Below are 15237 nucleotides of genomic sequence, written 5' to 3' on the forward strand. Positions count from 1 at the left end.
TCTCCGTTAACCCTGTCGGCCCTGAGGCGGATGGTGTTCCGCGGCTCGGACCCCGCAGTGACCTGAGACTCATCTCCACTTCTCATGCACTCCTGATGCAAGGGCTCTCCAACGTGAGGGACACAGTCCCCTGACCCACATTGGACACTCAGATAATGTCACCTGTCGTTACTGTCACTTATCCAGGAGGCCTTCCTGGCAGCGCCTCACTTTCAGTCCCTTTCCTCGGCCTGATTTTCGTTCCAAGCTTGGGTCACCATCAACACCCTATGTTTTTACTTTCTTGCTTCCGCTGTCTTTTGTTCTCTGCCGTGGGTAATGTTGGCTTGTAATAGTTGCTCAGTGAGTGAACGAATGCAGTGCACTGCTGTACTAATTCGTTTCTGCCCAGCCTCTGTCACACCTGCTCCTGGTGCACATGCTTCCTATTTATTAATGTCCAAGAAGCTTCCTGAAGGAAAGGATCAGCCTCGCGTCGGGGCGAGCCGGCGGCCACGGGGCAATAACGCGTCGCCCCGGGTTGTCCACCTGGGGACCCACGCGGGACTGCTGAGGCTGAGGTAAGCGCGGCGCAGGGCGACGGCGGGGCCGAGTCGGGATAGCCTGGCGCTGCGATGCGCAAACACTAGCTTGCCTGGGGAGGGGACAACTGGCAAAACTGGTGAGCTAGGTGTGCAGAGGCGGGGCTGGATCGGGGATCCCAGGTGACAGCCGCGACGGAGGAGCGACAGCCTTTAGGGGTCTGGCTTGATAGAGCCTGAGGCTGGGAGCGAGTGGATCTTGTCCCAGCGGGAACTTGTCAAGAGCCAGAAATGACCAAAACCGATCATCCATAACCCCACACCTCAGAAGAAGGAAATTATTCAACAGAATGAAACAGAATTGCGGCTGCCAAGATTGGCAGCAAGGTGGTTGGAAAAACCCTAAATGTCCATCGAAAGGGTATAATTAAGAAAATTATGGCATAGACATCGGACTAAATATTCCAGACCCTTTAAAAGGGATGTTAGGGGCTGGGGATTTAGCTCAGTAGTTCCCCCGCCTGCTCTGCAAGCACAAGGACCCGAGTTCAATCCCCAGTACCAATAAATAAATAAATAAATAAATAAATAAATAAATAAATAAATAAATAAATAAAGGGATGTTAGGCAGGGAGTGGTGGCACATCCTTGTAATACCAGCACTCAGGAGGCTGAGGCAGGAGGATTGCCCCTGAATTCCAGGCCAATGTGGGCTACATAGTGAGGTCAAGGCCAGGCTGGCCTACCTAGCAGGAGGCTATCAAAAAAAAAGCGGAGGGGAATTTAGCTCAGTGGTTTTGCCACCTGCTGCACAAGCTCAAGGACCCAAGTTTGATCCCTGGTACCAAAAAGAAAAAGAACACTGAATATTTGAATTGTGTTAAGATGATGACATACAGATGATTGTGTTGGGTCAAAATATCCTTTTATAGGATTCTATTAATTCTGTAAGACTACCAAGAGCAATTTTTACTCCATACTTCTGACCGTGAGAATAGTGGGCTGTTGCTCTGGCTCTGAATATGGCCTACCCAATAATTATAAGGGTTTTATTATTTTTAAATGCAGTATGCATTCTTCATTATAATTCCTATGTCCTTTGTAGAAACACAGGTTACAGAAAGGGCAAGAAAAAGCTAGGCGTGGTGGGGCATGACTGTGACCCCAGCACTCTGGGAAGCTGAGCCAGGAGGATTGCAAGTTTGAGCCCAGCCAGGCAACTTAGCAACTTAATGAGACCCTATCTCTACATTAAAAAATGAAAGGATGTACTGCGAGGAGTGGAAGTCCCTCCAGTCCTCCAGCTAGCCCCTTCAGAGCCCTTCCTCACTTTGTGGCCATGGTCTCTAATGGTGCCAGTCCCCTTTGGGCTGTGACAGGGTAGAAACGAGGACTGAAACCTCCTTTATTTTTTTCCATTATAATCCTGACACTTTTATCCAATCATTAAAGCACCCAAACCCTGAAAAAAAAATGAAAGGAAAAGGGTTGGAGATGTCCCTCAGCGCAAAGGCCCTGAGTTCAGTCCCCAGTACTGAGGGAAAAAGATCCATCTACTGCTGTAGCATGACTCTATATTTCATTTTTACAACTGAATAATATTCCATTTTATGGCTACATCATAGTTTATCCATTGATGGACATAGCGTTATTTCCATTTTGGGGCTCTTTGTGAATAATGTTGCTGTAAATGTTCATATACAAGTTTTTTTGTTTAGTTCAGGTTTGAGTTTCTTGAGATAGTGTCTCACTATGTAGTCTAGCCTGGCTTTGAACTTGCTATGGAGTCAGGCTGGCCTGGAATTGTGATTCTCCTGTCTCAGCCTCCCGAATAGCTGGGATTACCGGCATGTGCCACCATGCCCGGTGTGCATGTGTGTGTGTGTGTGTGTGTGTGTGTGTGTGTGTGTGTGTGTGTTTACCCACATGCTTCACTTTCTGGATAGTGTCCTCAGAAGTACAAATGCTTTTAATTTTGATGAAATTCCATTTGTCTGTTTTGTCTTTTGTTGCTTGGGCTTTTGGTGTCATACCTAAGAAATCACTGCTTTAGCCAAGGTCATTAAGTTTTACCTTATGTTGTCTTCTGAGAGATTTATGCTTTTTAGCTCTTATTTTGCTTTGGGGTTTTTATATAGTGTGAGGTAGGGGTCCAACTTCAGCTGTCCTTGCACTATTTGTTGAAAAGATTATTCCCCCCAAAAAGAAAAGGTTATTCCTTTCTGCATTGAACTGTGTGTCATTCTTTTTTTTTTTTTTTTTTTTGTTACTTGGGTTTGAACTCAGGTCCTTGCACCTGCGCAGCAGGCAGTGAAACTACTGAGTTACATCCCTGGCCCTTGTGTGTTGTTCTTGTTGAAATCAATTGTCCATCAATGTCTGGGTTATTCCTGGACTTTCCATTCTTTTCCCATGCTCTACATACTCTAGTTTTTTTGTTTTGTTTTTTGGTACTGGGGATCGAACTCGGGTCCTTGTGCTTGCACAGCAGGCTGTGAAACCACTGAGCTAAATCCCTAGCCCCATACTCTAGTTTTTTGTTTTTGTTTTAAAGTAAGAAGATATTTAATGATAGGAAGGCTCCTGAGGGGCAGGAGGGGTCCTGAGTGGATATCCGGGGACCCCACTTTACAGAGGGTACAATGTGGGCCACAGCCCTGACCATCCAATAAGGTTACAAGTGCAGTCGCTTAGCCAATGGTGTCCAATAGGGAGACAAGTCACGTGACAAGTGTGGATGGAAAGACAAAGATTCTCCTAGGAAGTGCTGGGTCCAGAGGTCTCTGGTCACCCACCGGGGTGGCCGATGTCTGTCTCGGCTTCACTAGGCCCAGTGCTTGCTCTTTGACCAAGTGTGCAGGTTGGGTCAGCTTGTCTTTATCCTGAGGCCCAGTTTCCAACCGATATGTCTCCCTCCGGTGCAGCTGTGGTGTTTCAGATAGGGCCTGGCCTATCTGACCACCTCTAATATCCCTGCCTGACTCATCGGTCTATAATCCCAGCACTTGGGAGAGGCAGGAGGATCCCCATGAGTTCCAGGCCACCTGAACTACATAGCGAGACCCTGTCTCAGAAAACAAAACAAAACACAAATCAGCCATATTTAAAAGCAGTCCTTTTTAAAATTCCTGTTTACTTATTGATGTGTTGGGAAACGAACCCAGGACCTTGTATAGCTACCCAAGTGCTCTGGATCCCCAGTCTGTCAGTCTCGTTTCCGGGTCTGTAACATTGGATTGGAAGAGCAGGCAGCTAAGCCAGGCCTGGTTGCACATGCTTATCATCCCCACAGTCTGGGAGGCTGAGGCAGGAAGACCTTAAATTGAAGCCTAGCCTCTGCAGCTGAGTCGGCAAGACCCTGTCCCAGAATGAAAGAGGAGCTGGGAGTGTAGCTCACTGCAGAGGCCCTAGGTTCAGTCTCCAGAACAGAACACGAGGAGTGGGTGTCTGCACCCAGAGAGGCCTTGCGTGTGGACATCTAGGGTTGTCCCGAGCAAGTGACCGCGCCACGGTCTAGAGCTTTTGGTTTTTGAGATGAGCTTCAGCCAATTCTTTTGTTTTCTTTTCTTTTTTTTTCTTTTTTGAGACAGGGTCTCGCTTTGGAGTGCAGGCTGGTCTTAAACTCATAGGCTGACCTCTGACTTGTGTCGATCCTCCTGCCTCAGTCTCCCAATTGCTGGGATCACAGGTGTGCCCCCAGTTTCCCAGGAGAGAGCTGGCTCTAGCTCGAGACCCCCGTGGTGGGCTCTTTTCCTCCAGCCCAGTGAAGCCTGCTTTGGCCCACTGCTGCTGTCCTTCCAAGCCTCGGCCCTGACCCCGGGCTGGGAACATGACCGTGGTCCTTTCTGTCAATGTCCTCGTCTGTCTTTGGCTGCAGTCTTAGGGAAGAGCCCTTTCTCAAATACTCGGCTCTTTTTCTGCTCCGTGGAACACACACAGATAGAGGTCTCCTGTTGTGGCCACTAATCACATCCATGTGGCTGCTCTGTCCCCCACCCCTTCCTGGGAAGCTGCACCCCCGGGTCCCCATGTCTGCTGAGTAGCACTGGGCCAGTTCACAGCGCCTGTATTGGGACATTCAGGGATGCTTTGTTCTTCCTTGGTCTCCTTGGCATTTGATGTTATTGAACATCTTTCCCAACTATAGTCTTCCTTCCTCACAGCCTCTCCCATTTTGTCTCAGCCTTTTTGCTTCTGCTTCTGTAAGCCCCACACTGAGCCCCTGGTTGGCCCTGCCTTCAAGGCTGTCTCCTGAGAACTGATTTTTTTCCTGGGCATCAGCTGTCCCCACTGCCAGAGCCGGCCAGTCTGAGCCCTGTGGGTGGCTCAGCCCCAGAGGAGAGGCCTCCTGGTGCCTGTGATGCAGGTGCCCCCGTGCAGGTGGAGCCCTGAGAAAACACCTCCAGATTTCCTAGCCTCCTGTGCTGTTTCTATAATCGCTGTGCTGGGCCTTGTATCTGCCCAGAAGGGTCTCTCTCCACCCTTCCCAGTTCCCTTATAATCGTACTTTCAACAAGCAGAGGGGCTGGGGGCCTGGTGGGCCCCAGGTATAGAAACTCCAGGAGACACCACAGAATTACAGCAAGGGGAGCAGCACCGTATCTCATCTGGTGACAGTCCTGGGACCCTTTGGTCACATGTGTCCATTTCAAAATAGAGTTCAACCCACCAGGGATTTAGCTCAGTAGTGCAACGCCTGCCTCAAAGGTGCAAGATCCTAAGTTTGATCCCATGTGTGTGTGGGAGGGTGTAAATAAATAAATAAAAATAAAAGTATAGTTCAAGCTGGGCGTGGTGCACATGCCTGTAACCCCAGCACTCTGGGAGGCTGAGGCAAGACCCCGAGTTTAAACCCAGCCCGGGCAACTTTAGCATTAGGGATTTAGTGAGATCACATCTGAAAATAAAAATTTTTAAAAGGGCTGGGGATACAGCTCAATGCAAAGGCCCTGGGTTCATCCCCAGTACAGGGAACAGAAAAGTGGAATTCAGGGCTGGAGATGCAGCTCAGTGGTAGAATGCTTGCCTGTCACACAGGAGGTCCTGGGTTCACCCCAACACTGCAGAGAAAAAAAAATAGAAAGGAGATGCCAGGGGGGAGAGTTATTGACATGTTCATTGGAATTAAAACATGAAATTAGACTTTTCTTTAAGAAAGAAAGAAAAAGATGGCCAGGTGTGGTGGTGCATGCCTGCAACCCCAGCACTCGGGAGGCTGAGGCAGGAGGATTTCCATGAGTTCAAGGCCAGCCTGGGTTACACAGCAAGACCTTGTCTCCAAAAAAAGAAAAAAGAAAGGAAGAAAGGGCACAGGGCATGTGGTCCCAGCACTCAGAGGCTGAGGCAGGAGGATCACTATGAGTTTGAGGCCAGCCTGGACTACATAGTGAAACCTTATCTCAAAGAAACCCCCCAAAGAAAGAATTAGACCTTTCTGTTCCCTTCAGCACTGGCAGTCAAACCCGAGACCTCAGGAGTGCTGGATGAGCCATCTCCCCCAGTACATACTCTAGTTTTGAAAGATGTTGTCATCAGAGGAAACTGAGCAAAGGGTACCAAGATCTTTCCGCATTACTTCTTATAACTGCATCTAGATCTATGAGCATCTCTATAAAAATGTAGCGTTAAAAATTAGTGTAGATTATTTTAAACTACCTCCTATTCCCTTCCGGAGGGAAAAGAATTTAGGCGTATACTGAGAATTTCCCTGTCCTTCCCTGCGATGTCCCCTTGTGCCCACTAGGGGGGCACCAACTCTCTTTTTACGTCTAGTTTTGCAGCAGCGGAGCGTGAAGATGCCCGAAGCCCTCTTGTCTGGCTGTCCATGAGTGACCCAGGGCCTAACCTAGGTGCCCCTGGATGTAACAGGGAGACTCAGGACCACTCTAGCTTTCGGCGCAGTTTCCAGTCTCATAAAATGAGATTCCAGGCTCATACCCACTTTAGAAGCCACTCAACTTACTGAACACCACTGTTGTGTAACATGTGGAAAACACAGCATGGGAAACAGAGCCCATGCAGTGGAAGCTATGAGTAAAAATTAGGACTGGGATGTGGCTCAGTGGTAGAGCACTTGCCTAGCGTGTGAGAAGTCCTGGGTTCCATCCCTAGCAATAAATATCTCAGACTTTTTTTTCTTTAGGATAAAATAGTAAATGTGGGCTGGGCATGGTGGCACACGCCTGCAATCCCAGCCCTCTGGGGGCTGAGGGAGGAGAAGAGGAGGATCACTGTGAGTTCAAGGCCCTGGGCTACATAGTGAGTTCAAGACCTCCCTAAACTACATTCTAGGACCCTGACTCAAAAAGGAAACAGGTAATGAATATAACCCCACCCTGTGTCAGTGCTAGACAAGTGCTCTACCTTTGAGCTATGTCCCCAGCCCACTTGTTTCTCTAAACAAGAAATCAGTCACCCAGTGGGCAGGTGTGGTGATGCACACTCAGGAGTGCTGGGATTGTAATAGTTGAGGTGGTTGTAATAGTTGTGACCATTTGGAGCAAGGAGGTCGTGATGCAAGTGCTGGTGTTTCTCAGGGACTCAGAGGGGACAGGACTCTGCATGTACTTTATCCCTACCTTACCCAGAGAAAAAGCCAGGGAAATATCTTTGTGCTGTTTACTTCACAAAAACTGACCCTCTGGAAGGCTGTGTCCACTGCTAAAGGACATATGGCTGTGGAGGGACAGACTGTCTTCACACCTAGCTTTCTGGGTTTAAATTTTTCTTTTTTAAAAATTTGCTGCCTGGGGTGTTACACGCCTGTAATCCCAGCACTCAGGAGGCTGAGGCAGGAGGATTGCTGTGAGTTCGAGGTCAGCCTGGGCTACATATTGAGTTCAGGACCAGCCTTGACTACACAGTGGGACCCTATCTCAAAGGAAAGAAATAGTTTAAAAATGAAGTTTTTCAATTTTTTGAGACAGGGTCTCACTATGCAGTTTAGGCTGTCCTGGAACTCATTATGTAGCCCAGGCTGGCCTCAAACTCCTGGCAATCCACCTACCTCAGCCTCTTGAGTGCTGGGATTACAGGTGTGCATCGCCACACCTGGCCACTGGGGTGACCTTGATTTCTTGTTCAGAAGCATCACTAGTGGGCTGGAAACATAGCTCAGAAGGTAGAGCACTTGCCTAGCACAGGACCCGGGTCAATCCCTAGCACTGCAAAACAAAACACAAACCATCCTTAGGCACCTATTGTATGTGCCACTTGGCTTGGATGATAACTGACCCAGAGTTGCTGGTGGCTTGTGGAGTGACACATACCCGTAGTTCCAGCTGCTCAGAAGGCTGAGGTAGGAGGATCGCTTGAGCACAGGAGTTTGAGGCCAACCTGGACAACAGAGCAAGACCCCATCACTCTTTCTGTGTTTGTTTTTTGATTTTTAGTTTGGTTTGGTTTTTTTGAGCCAAGTTCTCACCATGTAGTTCAGGCTGCCCTTGAACTCACTAAGTAGCCCAGATTGGCCTCGAACTCATGGTAATCCTGCATCAGCCTCTTGAATGCTGCTATTACAGGCTCGTTCCACTGTGCCTGGCCTGTTTGTTTTGAGACAGAGTCTTGCTCTGTGGTACAGTCTTGCCTTGAACTCCCTGTGTAGCCCAGGCTGGGCTGGAATTTACCATTGTAAGACCAGGGGCCTTACCAAATGCTCCGAGGAGCTGACTGTAGTGAAGCACACCCAGGGATCCCAGCGGTGCCTCCAAAATGTAAGACCAAGGGCCCTACCAAACGCTCCGAGGAACTGACTGCGGACAAGTTGGAAAGTAAAACAGACCTTAGTCTGGCCAGACGGCACTCCCAAAGCAAAGTAGCTGAGAGAGACAGCAAGCCCAGAGTCCGACCGCTCTTTTTATAGGGGGTTGCAGGGAAGTTAACAGGTGAAATTTACAGAAGAGGGAACAAAGGTTGGTGGTCTTACATTTGTATGTTAATTAGCCTGATATGTACTGATGGTCAGCAGATGTTTTGTAGATTGTTCTATAGATAGTGGTGTCCTGGAACATCAGTTTTCGAACAAAGAGTTGAATAATTTACTTTGGGACCTTATGGCTGATACAGATCTTATCTAGTGTCCCAGAACTAACAAGCATCTTTATCTATTTACTCACATTCAATCACAGTTGGGGCTAGGGGAGTTTTATGATTACAGAGTTATGCAGTCCCACAGTCCTGGCCCAGCGGCCACTCCGCTCTGTCTTAAAGACTCTTCACAGCTTGTTGGGGCTCAGTGTCCTGTCTGCATGGCCTGCCCTGTCCCCAGGGTCCCCCTGCCCAAGCCTCTAGGGAACACAGACACACCCCTCGGCCATCGGTGCTGTGTTGGCAGAAGGTCAGAGGTGCTGAGGAGCCAGGAGAGCCCTGGTGGGCAGGGGTCCCTGCACAAAGATAGGCCCAGGCTAGAGACTGAGACCAAGTCCCCAGCCAGCCCTGTGACAGGCTCAGTGACTCACAGTTGCCACTGAGGGGCAATGTGCCCAGTGTTCTGCTGCCAGGCTACTGTGCCATCCGTGGCCCTCGATGCCTGTGGGAACAGACAATAGGCTACCAGCAGCCCATGGGCCAGAGGGCCAGCCAGGATTCTAGAGGTAACTGCTATGGCCTAGCAACACGCCATGCAGCCCCAAACCAGAACCCCTTCAGTGTGCACTGCTAGGCACCCCAAGTTGTCTGAATCACAGTTGCAGGGGTCTGGCCTGGAAATCTCTCTCTCTCTCTCTCTGTTTTTTTTTCTTCCAGATTCTCTTTTGTTGCCAGTTCAGGGAGTCCAGGTGGTTGAGTATCAGATTGTTCCATCTTGTTGCCCTTTGGGGTTGCCTTAGGTGATCTGGAAGTCTGGTTTTGAGACTTATTTACGAGTCTTCTCATTTCAACAGATGCAGCCTGCTGTGCCCTTGTTGAGGCAACTTTTTGCTCACCCAGTGGTTTTCAATTCTCAGCAAGCCACTGAGCTGCCTTTTCCTGGCTGCCCACCAGCACACTAATTCCTGGGTTCAGTGGCGGCCTTCTGGATCTCTGAGCTGACCTGTTATCTGGGTGGGCTTCTGGCTGGGGCCTGTGTACACTTGGGGTGGTATCTAGGTGTGCCTCTGGCTAAGGCCCCTATGTACCTGTTGTCTGGGAGGGCCTTTGGCTGGGGGCTTTGTACCCCAGTTCCTGCTGTGTGAGCAGGCTTCTGGCTAGGGTCTCATGCACATATCAGTGGTATTAGGGCGAGCCTCTGGCTGTTGCTTGTGCACCTGTGCAGGTCTTTTCCAGGTGCGCTTGGCTTGGGCCAGTGTGCCCCAGCCTATGGGGGCGGGGCGGAGCCCTGGCTGGGATCTGCTTGCAGTCACACTGCTCTGGTCCACACCACTGCTCCCCCAACTAAGGTGGTCTGGTGTGCCCATATTGCAGGGATATTCTTTCGGACTCACTTTTCCAGTGGGCCTTAACTTTCATCAAGGAGCCTCAGAGAGGCCCTCTCTGATGTTCACTTCTGCTCTGTCATCTGGAGCTCAAAACAATGTTCTTTATGACCCCTGCAACTCTGCAGTGTGGATCCAAGTAATGGCACAGCTGTGGTGGGGGGTGCTGCTGGAGCCCAAGTGGCTCACTTCCTTGGTGCGGGGGTGGGGGTGGGGCTCTGCTCCTTGGTGCTCGGGGGGGTGGGGGGGTATGGTGCCCTGAGAGCTGGAAATCGCTTTCTGACCAGCCCCTGGGGTGTTTGGAGGTTCAGAGGGGGCTGAGAAGAGACACTGCCCCTTTCTGCCTGTTAGCTCCCCAAGACTGCCTGTGATCCCTGGGGTTTGTGCCCCCAACCCACCTAATGTCCCTCCCTAGCCAAATCTCCCCAGCCTGCCAACCCAAATTTGGATCCCAAAGGGCCCCAGGTGGCCAAAGCTTGGTAAAATCCCAGCTGATGGGAGGTGGGAGAGCCTTTAGGAGGTGGAGCCTAGCTAGGGGAAGCAGGTCAATGGGGGCACGTCCTTGGGGGAGACAATGGGACCCCAGCCCCCGCTTTCTTTCTCTTTGCTTCCCAGCTGTCCTGAGGTGACCACTTTCCCCCAAAGCACCTGTGGGTGACACCATTCACACTGGGAGTCAAAGGAAACCTTGGTTTGACCTGAGCCTCATGCACCCTGTGGCATGCTGCTCTGTGCAGAAGCTGGCTGGAATCAGCTTTTGACCCTGCATCCCAGTCTCTCGCTCTTGTCTTTGGGGGGAAGTGATTATGATAGGTATCTTCCTGTCAGCTTCATAGGCATTAATGTGCCTCGACAGGTTTCATAAACAGAACACTACATTATTCTAATGGCAATGAAATTGTAGCATCACTCTGAGACCAGTAAGAATTTAAAGAAAAAGGAATTGGATATGTTGAGCATAGACATCATGAGATCTCTAAAAACAAAAGGTATCACAGATTCTCAGAGCAGAAAGGAAAAGGATTTTGGAGCATCCTACGGATTTTCATTTTTCAAAACTTACGTGTCGATCTCCATAACCCACACAAGCAAGGACTGTGTAACCTTTTTTATGACAAACAAAGGGTCCTTGTGGGCAAGAGTGAGGTGGCCCTAGGGCGTGTGGCCAGATCTGCCTGGGCCCATTGGTTCTGCTACCTCACAGAACCCAGTGTGAGGTCACAGTTGTTAGCTATATAAGGCCGAGGCTCAGGTGGATCGCTTGTGGGTGACCTAGGAGTTGGACGGCGAGTGTTGGTGGTGATTTGGTGATCGGGTTGGTGGTGTGGAGAGTGGAGCTTCTGTTTCCATCGAGATCTACAGGGTGGGTAGTGTCATGAGGGAACATCTTGGCTGGACTTCACCGACATGTCCAGCAGTCACAGCCACCAGGAAAACTGTGAGGTGCTGGCCCGCTTTGACAAAGGCGGCTTTGGTAGGATCTTCCTGGCCAAACACTGGGGCACAGGGATGCTGGTCGCTGTGAAGGAGTTAGAGAAGGCAAAGGTGCCAGCAGCCTGCATTACATCGGAGGTAGAGATCCTGCAGGACCTTGAGCACCCTAACCTTGTACAGCTACTGGAGGTCATCAAAACCAAGAACGAAGTATACCTGGTCCTAGAGTATGTGACGGGGGGAAACCTGCAGCAACGGATCCTCAGGACTGAAAACCACAGGCTGCCGGAGGAGGAGGCCCGAGGGATATTTCGGGATATCGTGGGAGCCGTGGATTATTGTCATGCCCAGGGAATTGTACACGGGGACCTCAAACCCCAAAATGTTCTCATAGATTCCAAAGGTCACACCAAAATCTGTGACTTTGGGGCGGGATGCCGGTTCCTCCCTGGGCAGGAGGTGGCCATGGCTTATGGCACTGAGAAATTCTGTGCCCCAGAGCGGTTCTTGCATAGGAGGTATGAAGACCCTCCCCTGGATGTTTGGTCCCTTGGAGTTTTATTATATGAAATCCTCACGGGGCAGCTCCCGTTTAATGGGGCTAAAATAGAGATGGTCCGAACTATGCTATCTGGGAGGTACTCTTGCCCCCAGTCCATCTCCCGGGATGCACAAGATCTCATCCGGAACCTCCTGCACTCCAACCCCAGGATGCGGCCCACAGTGCAGGAGGTGCTGCAGCACGAGTGGCTCCAAGGTGTCCCACCCCTCAGTCCTCCTGAGCTCCCTATCCCCGTAAAAACTCATATCCTCCACCTGATGGACAGGATGGGATTTGACCCGCCGAAGGTCCTTCACTCAGTGAATAGAAAGGCGTACAACAACGAGATGGCCACATTCCTGCTGTTGCAGAGGCTGGCACTCCAGGGGGTGCCCTTAAGGATATGCGTGAGGCCTGTGTGGGCACCTGAGGATGAGGATGCCCCTGAACAGGAAATAGCATCACCCTCAACAGCTCCTGCACCCTCATCTCACATCCCCCGGAGGAGTGCCAGCGCACTTGTCACCTGCATGGGCCTCTTATTTCCTGGGGTGAAGCCCACAGGAAGGCAGGGTGGTGGAGGCTCCCAGCCACCCATTCCCATCCCCAGGACCCCAACTCCTGGCATGTCCTGCCAGCCTATCCCTGCCGTGCCCAGGGTGTTCTGCCAGCCTGGCCCTGGGGCTTCCTGCTCTAGCTCCAGCCCCACCTCCACCCCTAGCAGCAGAGGGAGGCGATGCTGGAAGGCTCTGAAGAGGAGCAGCAGAGGCTGCCTGACAGCCCTGTGCTGCTGCTGCCTTCCACCCTCAGGGTGCCACCAAAACAAGGTGGCCCCAATGTAAGTAGTACCCAGCAGAGACCCAGACAACCCTCAAGGAGGGAGGGAGGTTCAAGAGCTTCCTGTGAGTGGGCTGTGTCCTGATGATGTCTTTTCAATTGTCAGGGAGGAGAGGAAGGCAGAGGGATGGGGGAGTCATGGTCATAGGGAAGAGTCTCAGATGGACAGGAGGACTTGCTGTGGGGTCTACTGCAGAGGAGGGTGGGGGTGACCGCAGCCAACAATAGCATCTGATGTTCACCCATTTCCATCCCCAGGACCCCAACTCCCGGCATGTCCTGCCAGCCTATCCCTGCTGCTCCCAGGGTGTTCTGCAAGCCTGGCCCTGGGGCTTCCTGCTCTACCTCCAGCCCCACCTCCACCCCTAGCAGCAGAGGGAGGCGATGCTGGAAGGCTCTGAAGAGGAGCAGCAGAGGCTGCCTGAAAGCCCTGTGACGGAGCCTCTTTGGCTAACACCGCTCTCCACACACCACTCGCCACATCTCCCCCTGTTTTATATATTATGATCAAGGTCCCTTGATCACGCAGATAGACTGTGCCACTCCCTTACCTGTCATGGAGTCAAGAGCGTCACAGTACTCTTGCTTTGTCTTAGGTTGGTGATTTCCTATACTCCTCTTACCCGTCATTGACTACCAGCCTCTGCAGGGGATTACACCATGTGTTTAGGCGGTGTAGCATGTAATTATAGACCATGAATACTTCCAGCCATCTTCATTAAAGAATGCATAAACATCTGTAGTAGCGCCGGAAGGATCATGTATCTAAGAAGCACTCCTCCTCCAACAATTACTATGGAAATGAGTTACCTCGTAAATGCAGATGTAGATGGCAGAACTTTTCTAATTTGCTCAATAAAATCCTGTGCAGCCTGGGCTCCATCAAATTTTAGGGGTTCTGCATTTTGGGGATCTATAATATCCAAATCTAAGAACACATTCGCAAAACCATTATCTGATTTTCTGTTCGGGTGACACAATTGCTTATTTGACAATTAAAGCAAATTACATTAGCCTTGGTATGAAGTGAGCCTCATCAGCTCTCTCTGTTTTTCTTAGCTACTCTCTCTCTCTCTCTCTCTCTCTCTAGTAGGGGTTTAACTCTTTATTTGCCAGAAACCTCACTGAGGCCCTTTAACTTTCCCTGCCTGTTGTCCAACTTTCCCTACATTCCCTTTTAATCTGTGGCCTTCTAGAACGTATTAGACTTTCTTTGGGGTTTTTTTACAGCACTGAAGATTAAACCCAGGGCCTTCACACTGAGCTACATCCCCAGCCCCAACCTCCTTTTCATTCTTTATGCTTTGAGACAGGGTTTTGCTAAATTACGAAATTCTCCAGACTGAGCTGAAACTTGCAGCCCTCCTGCCTCAGCCTCCCAGAGTGCTGGGATTACAAGTGTGAGCCACCACAGCCAGTTTAGAACTTCCTCTTGGTTCTAGGTGTAAAGCTCAAGGTGTCCAGGTGGGAACTTTTATTTATTTAGTTCTTTCTCCCATCTATATTCTTCTTTCCAGAATGAGCCTCTTACATAGATACTGGAAGTTAGGAGCCTTTAGAATTTGGTTTTAATTTGCACTTCTTGTCTTTTGCATCAAGTTCTGCTTTATCTTCCACTTCCCTATTTGACCTTCATCTTGACTGTGATATTAGCAATTTCCTTCTTCAAGACGCACATTATTTTTCATAAATTATCATTTCACTAGTGAAATTAGTTAAAAATTCTTAGCAAATATACAATTAAGATCATATGACAGATGCACGTGTATACTAAACATAATAAAGCCAACTGCATTCTCTATCCAGCTGAAGAAACCAAACATGAACAACACCCCATAGCGGTCCGGTACCCTTTCCTACTCCTACCCAGAACTAACCACTGTGGCAAGTTTCATATTTTCCTTTCTCTTCCTTTTCTCCAGTTTCATTGCATATGTAACTATTTACACACTTTTGTTTAGATTAGCCTATTTTTGAATGTTATGGGAATGGAATATAATCACCTGTCCATAGGTTTAATTTCTGCTCAATATATGGGATTTACCCCAGGTGCCATGTAGCTGTAGGACTCCACCACGGTTTACTTACTGGTGGGTGGGCACATTGATCACCTCGAGTATTTGACCGTAAGTGTCTACGAACAAGCCTTCTGCTGAAAAAGGTGCAGAAGGTTTACTTTTTTTTTTTTTTGGTACCGGGGATCGAACTGGGGACCTTGCGCTTGCAAGGCAGGCGCTGGAACCACTGAGCTAAATCCCTGGCCCAGAAGGTTTAAATTTTTGTTCTTCATATTTGTGTGAGAGAGAAATACTTTTAATTGGCCCATGTTTCATTAACTACCCTTATAAGCCGTTATTCACAGAGTGAGCTGTATTCCCAGATGGGGACACTCGGGCCGGAGAAAGACACACAGCAGAGCTGAGGCACTGGGGTGAGAGACAGTTGCTAAATAAGTTTTCCTGAATTATGGTCCTCGGAAGCCAAAAGGTAATGA

General features: G+C 49.7%; 1 protein-coding gene across 3 annotated transcripts; it reads left to right on the forward strand.

Moving 5' to 3' along the window:
• Positions 1–14: 14 nt before the first annotated feature.
• On the forward strand, positions 15–13763 carry LOC147829052 (sperm motility kinase Z-like). 3 transcript variants are annotated; one of them, XR_015449636.1, is made up of 2 exons: positions 15–560; positions 13002–13763. XR_015449636.1 is itself a non-coding variant. In XM_087207165.1 (2 exons), exons 1-2 carry the CDS (start codon positions 11339–11341, stop codon positions 13177–13179), a joined length of 1584 nt encoding a protein of 527 aa, XP_087063291.1. In that variant the 5' UTR covers positions 11301–11338; the 3' UTR covers positions 13180–13381. The 3 variants fall into 3 exon arrangements, 1 of the variants encoding a protein (XP_087063291.1); XR_015449637.1 differs by lacking the exon at positions 15–560 and adding an exon at positions 11203–11294 and having other exon boundaries at positions 13002–13188; XM_087207165.1 differs by lacking the exon at positions 15–560 and adding an exon at positions 11301–12744 and having other exon boundaries at positions 13002–13381.
• Positions 13764–15237: the final 1474 nt, after the last annotated feature.

The sequence above is a fragment of the Heterocephalus glaber genome, unplaced genomic scaffold (genome assembly GCF_053883595.1).
Source record: "Heterocephalus glaber isolate CG9 unplaced genomic scaffold, H.glaber_assembly_v1.0 deba00000768, whole genome shotgun sequence".
Lineage (NCBI taxonomy): Eukaryota > Metazoa > Chordata > Mammalia > Rodentia > Bathyergidae > Heterocephalus > Heterocephalus glaber.

Bases quoted from the DNA above. Each gene is read 5' to 3' on its own strand.
- LOC147829052 (XM_087207165.1), top strand. From the start codon at position 11,339: ATGTCCAGCAGTCACAGCCACCAGGAAAACTGTGAGGTGCTGGCCCGC. The intron at 12,745-13,001 runs GTAAGTAGTACC...TTCCATCCCCAG, and splicing joins CAAAACAAGGTGGCCCCAAT to GACCCCAACTCCCGGCATGT.